Raw genomic sequence first — 15,288 nt, 5'->3', positions numbered from 1 at the left:
TAGAAGTTACAATGTTGTGTTGGTATGAGGGAGAAGCAGATGGTGTGAGGAGCATGGTGGTGTTGTGTGGGAGGTATTGGTGGTAGTGTGGGAGGGATAAAAGGGTGATGGTGTGAGATGGGTTTTTGTGGTGCTGTGTGGGATAGCAGTGAGGAGGAAGGGTGAAGGAAAGAGAGAGAGGGGTAGGGAAAGTAGGGGAGGTGTTGGTGGTGGTGTTGGGAGGTGTTGGGTTGGTGGGGGGAGTTGGTGGTGGTGTGAGGGAGGTGTTGGTGGTGGTGTGTGGGGAGGTGTGGGTGGTGGTGTGAGGGAGGTGTTTGTGTGTGTGCTGTTGGGAGGGGAGGGAGGTTTTGGGGTGGGTGGGGGAGGAGTGGTGGTGTGGAGGAGTGTGGTGGTTGGTGTGAGAGGTGTGGGTGGTGGTGAGGGAGGTGTGGTGGTGGTGTAGGAGTGTTAGGTGGTGTGTGAGGTTGGGTGGTGGTGAGGGAGGTTTGTGGTGGTGAGTGAGGGAGGGGAGTGAGGTGGGTGTTAGGGAGGTGTTGGTGGTGGTGTTAGGGTGGTGGTGTAGGGAGGTGGTGGTGGTGTTAGGGAGGTGTTGGTGTTGGTGTGTGGGGAGGTGTTGGTGTCTGTATGGGAGAGAGGTGTGGGTGGTGTGGTGGAGAGAGGTGTTGGTGTTGTTTGAGGAGGTGTTGTCAGGGAGGTGTTGGTGTGAGGAGGTGTTGGTGGTGTGAGGGAGTCATGGGGTATGAAGGAGGTGTGTTGGTGGGCTGAGGAGGTGTGGGTTGTGCGAGGTTGTTGGTGTGAGAGGAGGTGTTATGGTGGTGTGAGGAGGTGTAGGTGTTGGTGTGTGTAGGTGTTCTTGGTGTGGAGGGAGTTGAGGTGTTGTGTGAATGAGGTGTTGGCGGTGAGTGGAGAGTGCTGGTGTTGGTGTGTGGTAGGTGTTCTTGGTGTAGGAGGAGGTATGGTTTTGGTGGTGTGAGGGAAGTGTGGGTGGTGGTGTGAGGGAGGTGTCGGTGTTGGTGTGGGGAGGTGTTGGTGGTGTTTTGAGGTGTTGGGTGTTCGTGTGAGGGCGGTGTTGGTGTTGGTGTGTGGTAGGTGTTCTTGGTGGTATGAGGGAGGTATGGGTTTTGGTGTGAAGGAGGTGTTGTTGGTGGTGTGAGGGAGGTGTTGGTGTTGGTGTGAGGGCGGTGTTGGTGGTGGTGCGAGGGAGGATATGCTACTCATACTGACAAACTGGACACTCACTTTCTTGACTAGTTTTATGAACAATAAGGACCAGTGGCGGCTCGTCGGTAGGCACTGTGGAACTGCAGCACCCCCTATTTCACCCGATATATATGTATTATATAATATAATATATCATATATGTTTATTTATTCATACTTGTACAAGATATTTAAAACTATTTTCAATAATCTTTAAGCTTAATGTCAATGGCCATCCTCTAATTCCGAGAAAACAACAAACATCCCTGTATGTGGAACCGTCTTACTCGACAGTTCCAATAACGGGCGTTTGCTTTGTCTCACTCATGCGAGTATGTCCTGGAGGCAAGCAATGGCGAGCACTGTGGTTCACTCAGTGCCGATCTGGTTATCAGTGTGGGAGGTAGTGTTTGCGCAACATCCTGTGTGGTGCTTACGCGCCGTTTGCTATAACAAGAGTATTTGAATGTGATAAAATGTAGATGATGTGATATCATACTGTATGATATCACATCATCTTCAATTTATCACATTCAAATACACTTGATATAGCAGACGGCGCGTAAGCACCACACAGGATGATGCGTATGATTCATAGAGACTACATTTTGTATTCATTGTTTTTTCCAGAAACTTTATTGTGTAGAAGAATTTGAAGCAAGTTCTGTGACAGTGAGTGAACTTCAACAACTTAAATTTTCACAGTTGTCTCTTCATGAAAAAGTTGCTATTAAGACAAGAGGTTGTCCCTCACCTGATATTCAAATATCTCAGCCAGGAATAAGCAACAGTAAGAGGTATATTCGTAGCTTTCATTCAGAATGGTACCAAAGGAAAAGTTGGCTCTGTGGTTGTGAAGTAAAAAATACATTATTTTGTTTTCCGTGCTTGTTGTTTGGAATTGGAAGTGATGTAACTTGGACAAAAGACGGCTTTAGAAATATAAACAAAATGAAAGAAAAAACTGAAAAACCTGAAAAGTCAAAGAAGCATATTGAAAGCGTTGTTTCACTATTTCTTTCAGGAAGCGTAAATATTAAAGAAAACTTAGTGAAGCCTATTGACTTTCGATCAATGAGCATAACAGGAAGGTTACCAAGAACCGTGAAATTTTATCCAAGATAATAGACTACATTACATTTTGTGGAAACTTTGAAATTCCTTTACGTGGACATGATGAAAAAGATGATTCAGTAAATCCAGGTGTATTTATGGGATTAATAAATTTTGCATCTAAATTAGACCCAGATTTAAAGAACCATTTAGAAACAAGGACAGTCTTCACAGGTGTTTCTAAGACTATTCAGAATGAGATACTTGACTGCCTGCTGCAGATATACCATGATGAGATAAAGAAGAGATTAAAGAAGCTTCATTTGTAGCTGTCATGGCTGATGACACAACAGATGTTTCAGAACACACTCAAATGGTAATTGTTCTACGGTACGTGCTGAATGAAGAAATATTTGAGCGTTTTTGGGGATTCTTTATTCCAGAAAATCAAACTGCAGATGGCATATCAAAATGTATTCTAGAGCAGTTAGATATAATCCTTCAAGGAAATAGACAAAAACTGATAGCTCAGACATTTGATGGTGCAAATGTCATGAAAGGCAAAAAAGGGGGCGTTCAGGCAAAAATAAAAGCAGTTTATAATAATGCACATTTCATTCACTGTTATGCGCACCAACTGAATCTGATAATGAGAAATGCAGCAAGTATTACGCGGGACTCAAGAATATTTTTCTCTAACGTTTTGGCTATACCAACATTTTTCTCAAGATCACCACAACGTGTATCCATTCTCAATAAGCATATGAACGTCAGCATTCCGCGCCCATCCTCTACAAGGGTGTGGGTGCCGCAATCCCAATATCCTTTATACCTGGGGAGTGAAACCTACCCCAAGTTATTATCAAATAAAGGAACAAATAGGGAACCTCGGCAATAATTATCCCCACAAAAACCTACTCAACTAAATGTACTTGAATAAGTATGAACAAGTTGAAATAAGTAAGTCACAAAAGGGAAGATAATTAATTAATTCAATTTATGTTCTAAAGGGGGTACTGACTATAGCAAACAAGAATTTAAGGGAATAAGTAATTGTATATTAAAATAAGAGTGATGCCGGAAGGGTGAAAATATACCGTAAGGAGTTAGACCAAACGAATACTACTTAACATAACTATGTTAAACAAACATACAATATATATATACAACAATCCCTACAAAATAGTTATTTCCTACCAAACAGGAGATTCCTTACCACCAGGATCCCTTCCTAGGCCTAACTAAACATGTCACTAATACCTGATAACCCTAGGGCATTGCAGAGGACTGGACAAGGCACTAGACAAGGGTCAAGGCTAGAGAACAAATGGACACGTCTACCATATGCCACGGTTTTTCGCTACTGGGGAAGCGTGGGGCACGCCGTGGAGGAGAGCGTCTCATATCACGTGATCCAGGACATTTGCTAGATAATCTATATAATTAATTAATACTTCTCTTGATTTGACTTAACAGAGTAACACAATGATGCATATTAATAACATACATAAATATACAATTAACCTAAGTAACCAAGAACAATAATAATATAATAAGTACAATTAACAAATTATTAATAGCTTGTGTGAAATGGAGGAGTGAACATATGCCTCACGCCATTGCGAGTTCCCGAGCGCTGAGGCACGTGACAGTGGGGTACAGGATTTGTTTGGTGTTCACACTCAGGATGGGTTGGAGAAAGGAAACTCACAATGTGCTCTCTGTATACATGTTGTATTGGATGTACAATGCAGCTTGGTGCTGGGAAGGCAGCATGGTTACAAGCGTGATGTAGAGAGAGCTGGTTGGTGAGGGTGCTCAGAGGAGGACAGCTTGTGGGTCGCCATGCTCGCCGGCGGGAGCGAGGACCGCCAGGCTGGCGGAGGAGGAGGTGTTGCTTGCTGGTTGGTGGAGGTAGAAAGAGACAGGTCACCACGAGGTCAGGTCTTAAATAGCGGGGGGTAGGCGTGGCTTAGTAGTTGACCCCCGCTCCGTGATGTATGGCGGCGCTGGTTGACCTAGACCACGAGGCATACACTGGGGAATTCGTGGGGTCGGCTACGCAGCGACAAACAGCGTTTGTAGGGGAGAAATCCACTACAGTGGAACTTTAACATACGGACCGTGAACAAAGTTCATGAAAATTTGCAACCTTTAAAAAGCTGCCTTGCTGAAATCCAGTCGACGGTAAATGCAGATCGAACCATTTCAGAAGCAACAGGAATTTTGCACTACCTGAATAATGAAAAATCCATGTTCTGGTTGGAGCTTTTTCATCAGATCATGCCTCATGTTGAAGTAATTTACAACCAAATGCAGTCTCGAGAAATTATGTGTTTAAAGTACATGAATATATAACAAATTTCAAAACTGCTATTTTAGAAATAAGAAACTCGAAGTACTGTGAGAATCCTTCAAAGACGCTCATGGCTGAAGCAAAGGAAGTATGTGACTGCATATGTGTTGATATAGTGGAGAGATATTCTTTCACTAAACAATTAGTAGCTGCTAAATTATTCAACAAGAAAAGCTTCACTAGTTTTAAGAATAAACTGCCTACAGAAGAGATAGGATTGACCACTGAAGCGTATCCCATGATTGACAAAGAAAAATTTGAAACTGAACTTGGAGTATTCTACAGTAGGTCCGATATGCATGAATATTGCAGGTTAATTAACCTGCTGAAATTTATCTTGGAAAATAATTTAGATGGTGTTCTTAGTGAGATTACGAAACTGATAAAAATCCTCTTGACAATTCCTATGACTACATCAGAGCCTGAACGCTGCTTTTCAACATTAAGAAGAATAAAAACTTTTCTGAGGAGCACTATGAATCAGGAAAGGCTAAATGCACTTGCAATGATTTCAACGGAGAAAAATTTCTTTAACAGTCATCCAAACATCAATGAGAAAGTTGTTGACCATTTCGCTCAAAAGAAAACAAGAAGAATGGATTTTATTTTTAAATAAATAATTTGGATCAAGCTAGACTGGAGTATTTTATCTGTAAGTGTTAAATGTTTTTTTTGTATTTTTACCATACTTTTATTATTTTATTATTTTTATCATTATATATATATATATATATATATATATATATATATATATATATATATATATATATATATATATATATATATATATATATATATATATATACCTACTGTATTTCCGTGTGTGTGTGTGTCTTACACAATATTAAAAAAATTCTTAAAAATGTTTTGAAGCAGCACCCCTACGTATTAGAATCACGAGCCGCCACTGATAAGGACAGTTGAAGCTTTCAACATTACTCAATTTGGATCTTGAATGTTCCAACTGTAATCACACATATATGTAGGTTATGCATCTAAGCTACTGTTCCGAGAAGCAACCTTGTAAATAAGCTACTGTGCCGAGTAGCATTTATATATATAATTACGTGGCAACACTGCACGTGTTATGTGGCAACATTGCCCCGAGGCTGCCATATGGCAAGGCAGTCTCAGTCTGACTGTGTGAGCCGTGCATGGCACACGCTAGTCACCACTTGTATTTCTCCTATCCCTTAATAAACGGACTTCAGTGTTACCCGGTGTTTCCCTACCCATCACTGCATTCTTCAGGGAACACTTGTAACCATCATGGCGCAGTGACTAGGATCTGTGGACTTACAAGTGTGTAAACAATGCCGAGACAGTTACGTCTGCCGGTGATGCGCGTCGACTCATAGTGTGTTGTGTTGTGTTGCGCTGTGTTTCGCCGCGATGTGCAGTGTTGGGCCGTCACAGTGCATTTTAGTGACGGTGGCAGTGTTAGTGTCAGTGTATTAGTGTGTGTCTAGAGCTGAGAGTTGAGCATTGGCCTGTTTTTTTGTGGTACCCACGGAGCACGCAGGCGTACACCCTTCTCGTGTTACATCCCGGGAGACACTGACGGTGTCACTTCCGCCATGTCTCTAGCCACCGGCATTAAGGCCACCACGAAGTGCTCTCTCAGACACACACACACACGCACGCACGCACGCACTCACTCACGGACAGAACAGTGGACTCTGCGTTATTTCTGCACTGTTTATGTCATATATATGTGGTTCGAGCTGTTGAGGTGACACTTTATACACTAAACAGTGCAGTCCACGCACACACAAAGATGAGCGGTAAGAAGGGACAACATCAAGATGGGAGACACGACTCCCCAACACCTTCCCCTCCACCGGGCGCAGACTCTCATCCTCCACCTCCAGTGACGGACATTGCCACAATTCTGAGGTGGATGGACGATCTGGACGAGAGACGCAGAGAGATGGAACTTCAGAGGGAGGAGACACGAAGAGAGGAGGAAAAGTTGCGTTTTGAGGCACTATTGGCGACCCTGGCGCTAACCCACCCTCCCTCACTCGCAGGTAGCGCGCGTCAAGGCGCCAGTACCCTCCCTCCTCCACCACACAAGCGTCCTGCAGGCACTCTTGCTACCCCAACAGCTCCCAAGGCATCTGTTCAACCCCCACCCGCCCTCTCATCAGACGTCACGTTTCAGCTTTTTCGTGAGTGGAGGCGGCGTTGGACAGATTACTCAACGATGGTGGACCTTGACAGCATGTCTCCAAATAAACAGCTCATCCAACTGCGGATTTGTTTGTCGCTGGAGACCCAGAGAGTTTTGGAGCACACATTGCAAGTGCCTCCCGGTTCTATCTCTTCAGTGACGGATGTGCTCGACCTTTCACAGGAGCATGTTAAGGGTCGGAACAACGAGGCTTTGCGTCGCCGTGCCTTCACCAGCTGCAAGCAGGCGGAGAACGAATCCTTTGACGACTTTTTTGTACGCTTGAAGAGTTTGTCAGAGGAGATCGACGTCTGCAAGGCGCACAGCCGGGAATGTGAGGAAGCCTGGATCAAGCAAGGGATCTTGACAGGTGTCAGGTAAGAAGAGTTGGTGCAGCGACTCATCCCCCTGGACGCTTCCTCCACACTCCAGGTGGTAGTGACTGAATGTCGGTCATACGAGGCCACGAAGTCCCCCACCTCTGCCTTATGGGCCCCACCTGCTGTGAGAGCTATCTCTCAGTACAAGAAGGGTGAGAAGGCGGCCAACAACGTGAAGGCTGCCGCATGTTCTTCCACGCCTCCGCCTAGTGCTTCCTGTGGCAGCTGTGGAAAGCAGCACAGCCCCAAGACATGCCCGGCCGCCGACGCCCTGTGTCGTCGATGTGACCGTAAGGGCCACTGGTCTATCACAGACAGGTGCCCTGCACGAGGCCGCAAGTGTCAGGCCTGCAGTCGCTATGGACACTACGACAAGTGCTGCCGCCAACCCATGCCCAAAAGCCAGAGACGAGGAGGAAAGCAGCGTACTTCCCTCGGGGTGGTTCGCACGCAGCCCCCTCCAGATGGCCCACGCAGCCCCAAGCAGCAGCGGAGTCACATCAGGAGGGTGGACTCGACCACACGCCCCAGGGCTACCCCTTCCCCCACCATCCGCGTCGCCGTCACACACGGTGATGTGTCAGGTCACATCGAGGTGATACCGGACACCGGCGCTGATACTACGGTGATTGGGCTGAAGCACCTCCAGAAACTGGGCCTCACCAAACGTGACCTGGGACCACAGCCGCAGCTGCTGTACTACAATGCGGACGGTTCCCAGATGCCGGACGCTGTGGGCTCCTTTCAAGCGGAGATCACTTACGGCGATAGGTCGTGTCACGGATGGATCGACGTGCAGCCAACTCTCGCTACACCCTTGTTGTCGTGGGGGCACCTCAAGGAGTTATGCGTGGTGCCCAGAGACTTTCCCGAGCAGTTCTCAGCTGCTCGTTACACCGCCAGCAGGGTGCGTGAGTCAACGAGCGACGCACCTGGTGCTGCTGCACAGAGCTGCCCAGAACCCGTGTCCACTCCCACCCACACAGGACGCTCCCCTGCGCAGATCCTGTATCGTCACCCTCTCCGCTCTTGCGTTCCTGCACACGCCAAGGCCTTTGCGAAGGAGTGGCAGGCCAGAGCCGAGAGCTGCGACCGCCGCGCCGCTACACGTGCCCAGGACGCCAAGGCTCGGTATGACGACCGTGCCCGCCCTCTTCAGCCAGTGGAGATTGGTGCCCTTGTCCGTGTCCAGGTCCCGACGATGACACGTTGGGACAAGGTGGGCATAGTGATGGACGTCGGCTGGTCGCGGGACTACACGGTCAGGATGCCGAGCGGCCGTGTCTGGTGGAGGAACCGCCGCTTCCTCCGGCCAGTCCCACCCCCTGCTGCTGGCCCCCTGACTGAGGACGAGTCACCTACACCTCACGAGGATCCGCCCCACAGTGCACCTCGATGCTCGGAGCGACTTAGGACTAAGAAGTCCGCTCAAGACAAAGACTATGAGCGTGAGGGGGGAGGGAGATGTAGGTTATGCATCTAAGCTACTGTGCCGAGTAGCAACCTTGTAAATAAGCTACTGTGCCGAGTAGCATTTATATATATAATTATGTGGCAACATTGCACGTGTTATGTGGCAACATTGCCCCGAGGCTGCCATATGGCAAGGCAGTCTCAGTCTGACTGTGTGAGCCATGCATGGCACACACTAGTCACCACTTGTATTTCTCCTATCCCTTAATAAACGGACTTCAGTGTTACCCGGTGTTTCCCTACCCATCACTGCATTCTTCGGGGAACACTTGTAACCATCAATATATAAGTTGCCTCAACAATTGCAACCACAGTTGTAATTTCAAATTCTGTCATTACTAAGGAATAATGAGGTTTCGGGTGCAATCTAAGATTGAGAGAAAACGGAGGACTCAGGCGTCCTGAAACGATGAGAAATCGAACTCCTCAAATGGGAGACTCAAATAAGGAAGTATTGAAGAATAAAAAGAATAAGTATGAAATAGTATGAAGTAAGGAAAGTCCAGCCCTTACACCAGTGTGGGAGACTTAACTAGTATTGTTATCTTAGACACTTCACAAAACAAAGTCCTTTTCATCTCATACAACCACATTAGATATCACAAAGCTGATTTTCCTTAAAATTCCTTAGATTTTACAAATTCCTGGGAAAATTCTTTGTCATGCTTTACTAGACCAGAAATTCCTTAAAATCATGAAAATTCCTCAAAAGTGGAATCGCTCGCTCGGCTTCCCATCCGTAATATGGGCGCAATTTATGAGGGATAATTTGGGATACATTAAAAAGAAAAGTGTTTTATACGCCAGCAAATGCGGTACTTAGTTTAATATGGCAGGTCCACCCCCTGGCTAGAAAGTTAGGTAAGGTTAGGTAGGTCTCTTTGGTTGGTTATAATAGGTCAAGTTATACAATACTGTTTTAGCTTCTAGTAAATGTCGCCTCTTTTGAAATACTTATTATAATGATATGAAAGTGCCATCTTTGCTGCATTTATTAAAATAAATGCCATATCATAAAGACATTGTTGATGTGCAAACTTTGGACAATGAATGGAGGCAGCCTGCTATGTGCCTTAATATTGCTAGTGATATGAGCAGTCAAGATTATTGGCTCCTCATCTTTAGGCAAAAAAATGCTGTAGGAAACCAGATGTATCCTAACTGGTCTAAAGTAATATCTGTGCTTTTTTCCTTCCCATTCTCTAATGCTTCTGTAGAAAGAGTTTTTAGTCAGCTTAAGCTTATCAAGAGAGATCACAGAGCAGCTCTAAAGCATGAGTCTTTTATGTCTTATGACATCAAAACTGTGGTTGCAGCAAAGGGGGAGCCATGTGGCTGCAACCTTAGATCCTCCCAAAGAGATGCTTAAGCTTCATTCGAGAATGGTAGCAAATGTAGATGATGAAGAAGCTGCTGATTTGTGTAAGAAATTTCTTGAGGAAATAAGTAGAGAGGTCAAAGTGTGAGATAATTACTGCCATTGGGAATACAAATTATTTGAAACTCCTCATGCCTATTCTTCTTTTCATTGCACCTTTTAGCAAATGTGCTTATGCATATGTATGTATATCTAGAACACCAGAACAAAATATGATAGCACCATGGTGTAAAGGCAAGGGTAAGTACTGCTAGTTACTGTGACTGGAAGCATTTGACATCTTTTTTTCTAAGCTATTTTGTTGTCAGTATTGAAGCATTGTTTGATTCATATTGTACTGCGCACATCATTGTCATTCTTAAAAATCCCATTTAATTCATATTACGCTATATAACATTCAAATCCACCGCGCTTGTAGAATCTCAGAAAACGGGAAACATTGATAAAGGACAACTCACCTACTCAATGTTACTAGACCATGTGTTGTATTGTACCCAGGTACAGTTATATCATATTAAGTGTATGTATTCATAGCATTAAGGAGAACTCAGGGTATGCATAAGATGAATGTTAAAGTCCAGTTGAGCCGGACTAGTGTACTGTAAGACTAAGTGTGGATCAGGGTTTGAAGGTCATACTATTTACGTCTGTGAGCGTGTAGCGAACATAACTTCCACAGATATCATATGAAACTACATGAGAACAATGATCTGGAAAAAGGATGAGAACAATGATCTGGAAAAAGGATAAATGTATCAGAACTATGTGAGGTGTTGGAAGTGATCCAGAAACTATACTTGAAAGGAAATATCTTGTATGCGTCGGTATGAACTTAATACACCTCGTATCCTCACGTGACATATACCCACGACAGGTACAGTGATCAGAGAATCTTATGTCTGTGTTCAAATAGTGCAATGTGTGAGAGGAGGATCCCTCATTACAATTTTAAGTGAAGTTGATACACCCCCGCCATGAACCTTCAGCCTTTGTTTCAAGGTGCGTCATGTACCCGCTTCGGGTGTGCGCGGGGATATTATAACCCAGTGAATTTACCCACGAAACTAGCAAACCAAGACCTTACCTTAGAGGGTAATTTAGGATTAAAATATGTGTTTATAAGGCATGAGTGACAATATACCGAAAAGTGTTCAGGTGAGAACCGTAAGAAATAAAAGTAAAAATTAAAGATTGGAAACTGTAGGCCTATGTGATGAGGAGCGGCGGGCAATGCCCTCAGTATTTTCTACCATCACCACAGGTCAGTGTCCTAGCGGGCTATATCCCGTCCTATAATTAAGGTTTATATAGAAGTTATTACAGTATAAAGCTTTGCCGGATATATAAGTGTTATAGTAATGTGTTAGGGGGTGTGATAACCGCCCGTCAGGCATTATTTCTGAGTATTTCCCGTTCTACCATCACCGCAGGTGCCATGCGGTCGGAGTGCCTTGCCGCCCGGCCGCCATTATCCCTCTGAGCGTCACAACAGGTGGTGATTACTCCCAGTTATGCCAATTCACTGTGAACCTGTGGATTACCAACACACCACTCCAAATGAGTAGTCACAAATAAGGAGACCGTGAGAAACTCTGCGGTCGTCACTTGGAGCGACCTATAATACCAGGCGTAGAAATAGTGCTGGTATGACTCTAGGTGAAGCCCTCGTCTCTACCCACCGAGGGCGGTGTGCGAACGAGGTGCCTGTTGGTTATACCTAAAAGTCACAAGGAGTCCCATACGTGCAGGTATGGAGTGTAACATGTGTGTTGAGATGGTGCTACTATGTATGATAACCGACGGTGCTATATTCCATACAGGTGGAGCAGTCTGATGTGTAAAGGGATAGTGTAAGAAGGAATGACCGAGGTAAGGTGGTCACAGATTGTTATGCAATAAGTAGGTGGATGACACGCCATTAATGTAAGAGTCTGGTGCCCATCTGGGTAAACAACATTTTCGTTGTTCTTCGGAGGAAGACCCATCCATGTGTATGTTTTTTTACCAGTATGCTTTATAAGGAATAAATTAATTAAGACATGTTATGGTTTCACCCTTCTTTACCCTTATCGATCTGGTCAATGGAAAACCCAACCCAATGCCTAGTCCACTCTGCACGCTACCTAACGAGCTACATGCTGTCCAGAGGGGATCTGGTGGCAGGGACCCTTAGAAATTAAGAGTAGAGTTAAGTATTTACCCTTAGTATTAATGACCCCAGAATCTGGCAGTATAATATATTTGCCTGTACATAAGATATGTAAAATATATATGTAAAAACTGTATACAATAAAAATAATCTGAGGAATTTTCATGGAATCTCAGGAATTTTTTAAGCTCATCTGTGGAATTTAAAATATTGAGGGTGGAAGCACTTGCCACCTTGGAGGTTACTATCTAGGTAGTCTGGGACGAGCAGTAGTCAACAAAGCACAACAGTTTTGTTACTAATACTATTACTCATAATAAAATACTGAAAAACAAGCCAAATTATCACAATCTATTATCACAAACTTACGGCAAATTTGCCGTAGACGTAGATAATGGCTTACATTGGATTGACGGCAGAGGGAAGCTCTCAACGTCTCATTCTACCTCCTTCTCCAGCATATGTAACCCACACCAGATACATGTCTTACATTATTTAAGGACTTTATTACCTTCAAGAAACATTTGTTTATTATCTAAATTAAAATTGACCCTAGAAAGAAACAGGAAATGTTATCAGAAAGTTCAGCCGCCAGTCAGCCATTTGCAATGAGTCGATGACGCCAAAACAATTGCGATGGTGCTACACCCTGGTGGCCGATGCGGCAAAACAAAACATCACAGCCAAAAATACGAGTTTCACATCCTGTTGGTAATTCTTTTGACCAAAATATACACAAGCCACACAGCTGCTCTGATCAGTGGTAGAGTTGGGTTAGTATAGTGTTTATATATATGATTAACTAGTTGATTCCAGTATATATTGTATTTACATGCACAAAATCATATGTTTTCCCCTACAAAACTGTATGTATATTATGTATGCTGTATTATATATTATGTATGTATATTATGTATGTGCTCCATTTATATATATTATTTATTCAGCCTAGCTAGCAGCGTGTGGCAATGTAATTACCATGTCCCACATGCTTAATTAATGTGCCTGGCGACATATGGAAGCTGTTAGTGATCACTTGCCATACGTCGCCTATAGAGCAGTTGACCAGTAGACAGGTTGAGGAGCGCTACTCCCCTTGTGTACATATCTCTTATCCAGTAAATAGAACCTATAAAATTATACAGGTGTTTGTGTTTGCTCCTGTATATTGAACTTATTACCCAGAACACGAACATGGCGCAGTGAACCGGTTTTACTGAATAATTACGAGTGACAGTGTAAACTTTGTGGGAAAGCCGGCTTATGGACTCCTCTGCGTCACCTCACAACCGCCCTCCTCGAAGAATTTTTAGCAACTTTGAGCAGTGTCAGTGACGGTGATTTTCTGCCCAGTGTTTAGTGCATTGTGTGTTTCGTGCCATACATGTGTGACCTTGTTCTAAAGGATTCCCAAGGTACACGGCATGTTCTGGGCATTTATAAGGAGTAACGTTTTTCACATCCTCCTCTAATCATTCCTCGAGGGTAACTGACACTAGATGTCGTTTCCACCGCCCCTCACAGCTCGAGGAGACACTCTCGCCCGCCCAGCACACACACACACGCACACACACACACACACGCACGCACACACACACTGACCGCGGCGATTGCCTTATATATATTTTATATATATATAATCTACTTATCTGTGTATTTAATTAATTTTTTGTCTGAGATCTTGTTGATACGACGGGCTGACCGGTCAACACTGATTTAAGACACAGTACACAGATGAAGTAGTTATGTCTCGTGCCTTACGTAGCCGTGGAGCCAGCGCCCGGATGAGTCAATCGGATGATAGACCCGCAGAGATGGGTGACCAGGCTGACCATGACGCTCCAGCTCCAACAACATCGCGCAGCCCTTCACCTCGATATTCAGCGTTGTCTCCAGAGATAATTGCTTTAATGAAGTTTATGAGAGATGAAAGGTGCGAGGATGAAGCTAACAGACTTGTGGAGGACGAACGCAGAAGACAAGCAGAGGCAGAGAGAGACCACCAATGGAGATTGGAAGACAGAGCACCCTTTGAAGCTTTGATATCTCGCCTCACTGTTAACCAAGCCCCTGGCTCTAACACTGCCTCGGTACTGACTGGTTCAGATACCTCATCAATGCTTCCTTCACGCCCACCAGCCCCACCTAAAGCAGCTGCTCAAACACCGCCCATCTTGAAGCCTGATGTGAATTTCCAGATTTTCGTGAATGGCGGCGACGGTGGACTGATTATTCTACAATGGTGGATCTCCAGAGTTTGTCACAGCCTAAACAACTCATCCAGCTGCATATGTGCCTGTCCTTGGAAATTCAGCGTGTCTTAGAACATACGTTGCAGGTACCTCCGACCTCTTCGTTGTCTGTAGAGGAGGTACTGGACATTCTACAACGGCATATCAAAGGACAGCAGAATGAAGCTCTGCGCAGGAGGGAATTGTTTAGCTGCAGACAGATGGAGGGTGAGACTTTCGATGCCTTTTATGTACGACTCAAGAGAGCCTCGGAAGAGGTAGATATATGTCTAGGCCACCACCAGCAGTGCGAGGAGACCCAGTTGAAGCAGGTGATCCTGATGGGTGTTAAGGACGAGGAGCTTGTCCAACGCCTCACCTCCCTCGACTCTTCCTCTTCTCTCAAGGATGTTTTGACGATATGTCGCTCCTATGAGGCTGCCAGGTGTGCCACCTCTGCCATCCGAGCTCCCCCTACAGCTGTACGCGCTGTGTCCCGGTACAAGAAGGACAAGAAGTCTGCTCCTACGTCTTCGCCCACCACGTCCACGCCCGGTTCATTTTGTAACAACTGTGGTAAGCAGCACGGAACACAGGTGTGTCCAGCTGCTGAGTCTACATGCAACAGTTGTGACGGTAAGGGCCACTGGTCACTCACAGTACGGTGCCCAGCTAAACGCGTCCAGTGCAATGGGTGCGGTCGTCTGGGACACTATGACAAGTGTTGCCCTACCAACAAACCCAAGGGACAGCGTCGGCGGAAGCAGCAGCGCCCTTCCACCAGTGAGGGCCGCCCACAGTCGTCAAATCAGAGGCACGACGACCCTGGACAAAGCCCGACCCATATTAGGAGGGTGTACTCCTCGCGTCCCAGGACCAAAGTCCCCCAGCACGTC

The 15,288-nt window shown here is 45.2% G+C and overlaps 1 protein-coding gene across 1 annotated transcript; it reads left to right on the top strand.

Moving 5' to 3' along the window:
• Positions 1–2,425: 2,425 nt before the first annotated feature.
• LOC121855165 (zinc finger MYM-type protein 1-like) lies at positions 2,426–10,100 on the top strand. The gene is made up of 5 exons (XM_042350389.1): positions 2,426–3,051; positions 4,356–4,594; positions 9,007–9,118; positions 9,266–9,373; positions 9,951–10,100. Exons 1-5 carry the CDS (start codon positions 2,587–2,589, stop codon positions 10,098–10,100), a joined length of 1,074 nt encoding a protein of 357 aa, XP_042206323.1. The 5' UTR covers positions 2,426–2,586.
• The last annotated feature ends 5,188 nt before the right edge of the window (positions 10,101–15,288 follow it).

This window comes from Homarus americanus, unplaced genomic scaffold, assembly GCF_018991925.1.
Source record: "Homarus americanus isolate GMGI-L3 unplaced genomic scaffold, GMGI_Hamer_2.0 scaffold18169, whole genome shotgun sequence".
NCBI classification, from domain to species: Eukaryota; Metazoa; Arthropoda; class Malacostraca; order Decapoda; family Nephropidae; genus Homarus; species Homarus americanus.
The sequence above is the reverse complement of the archived record's forward strand: the minus strand, read 5'-3'. Positions and strand labels throughout refer to the sequence as shown.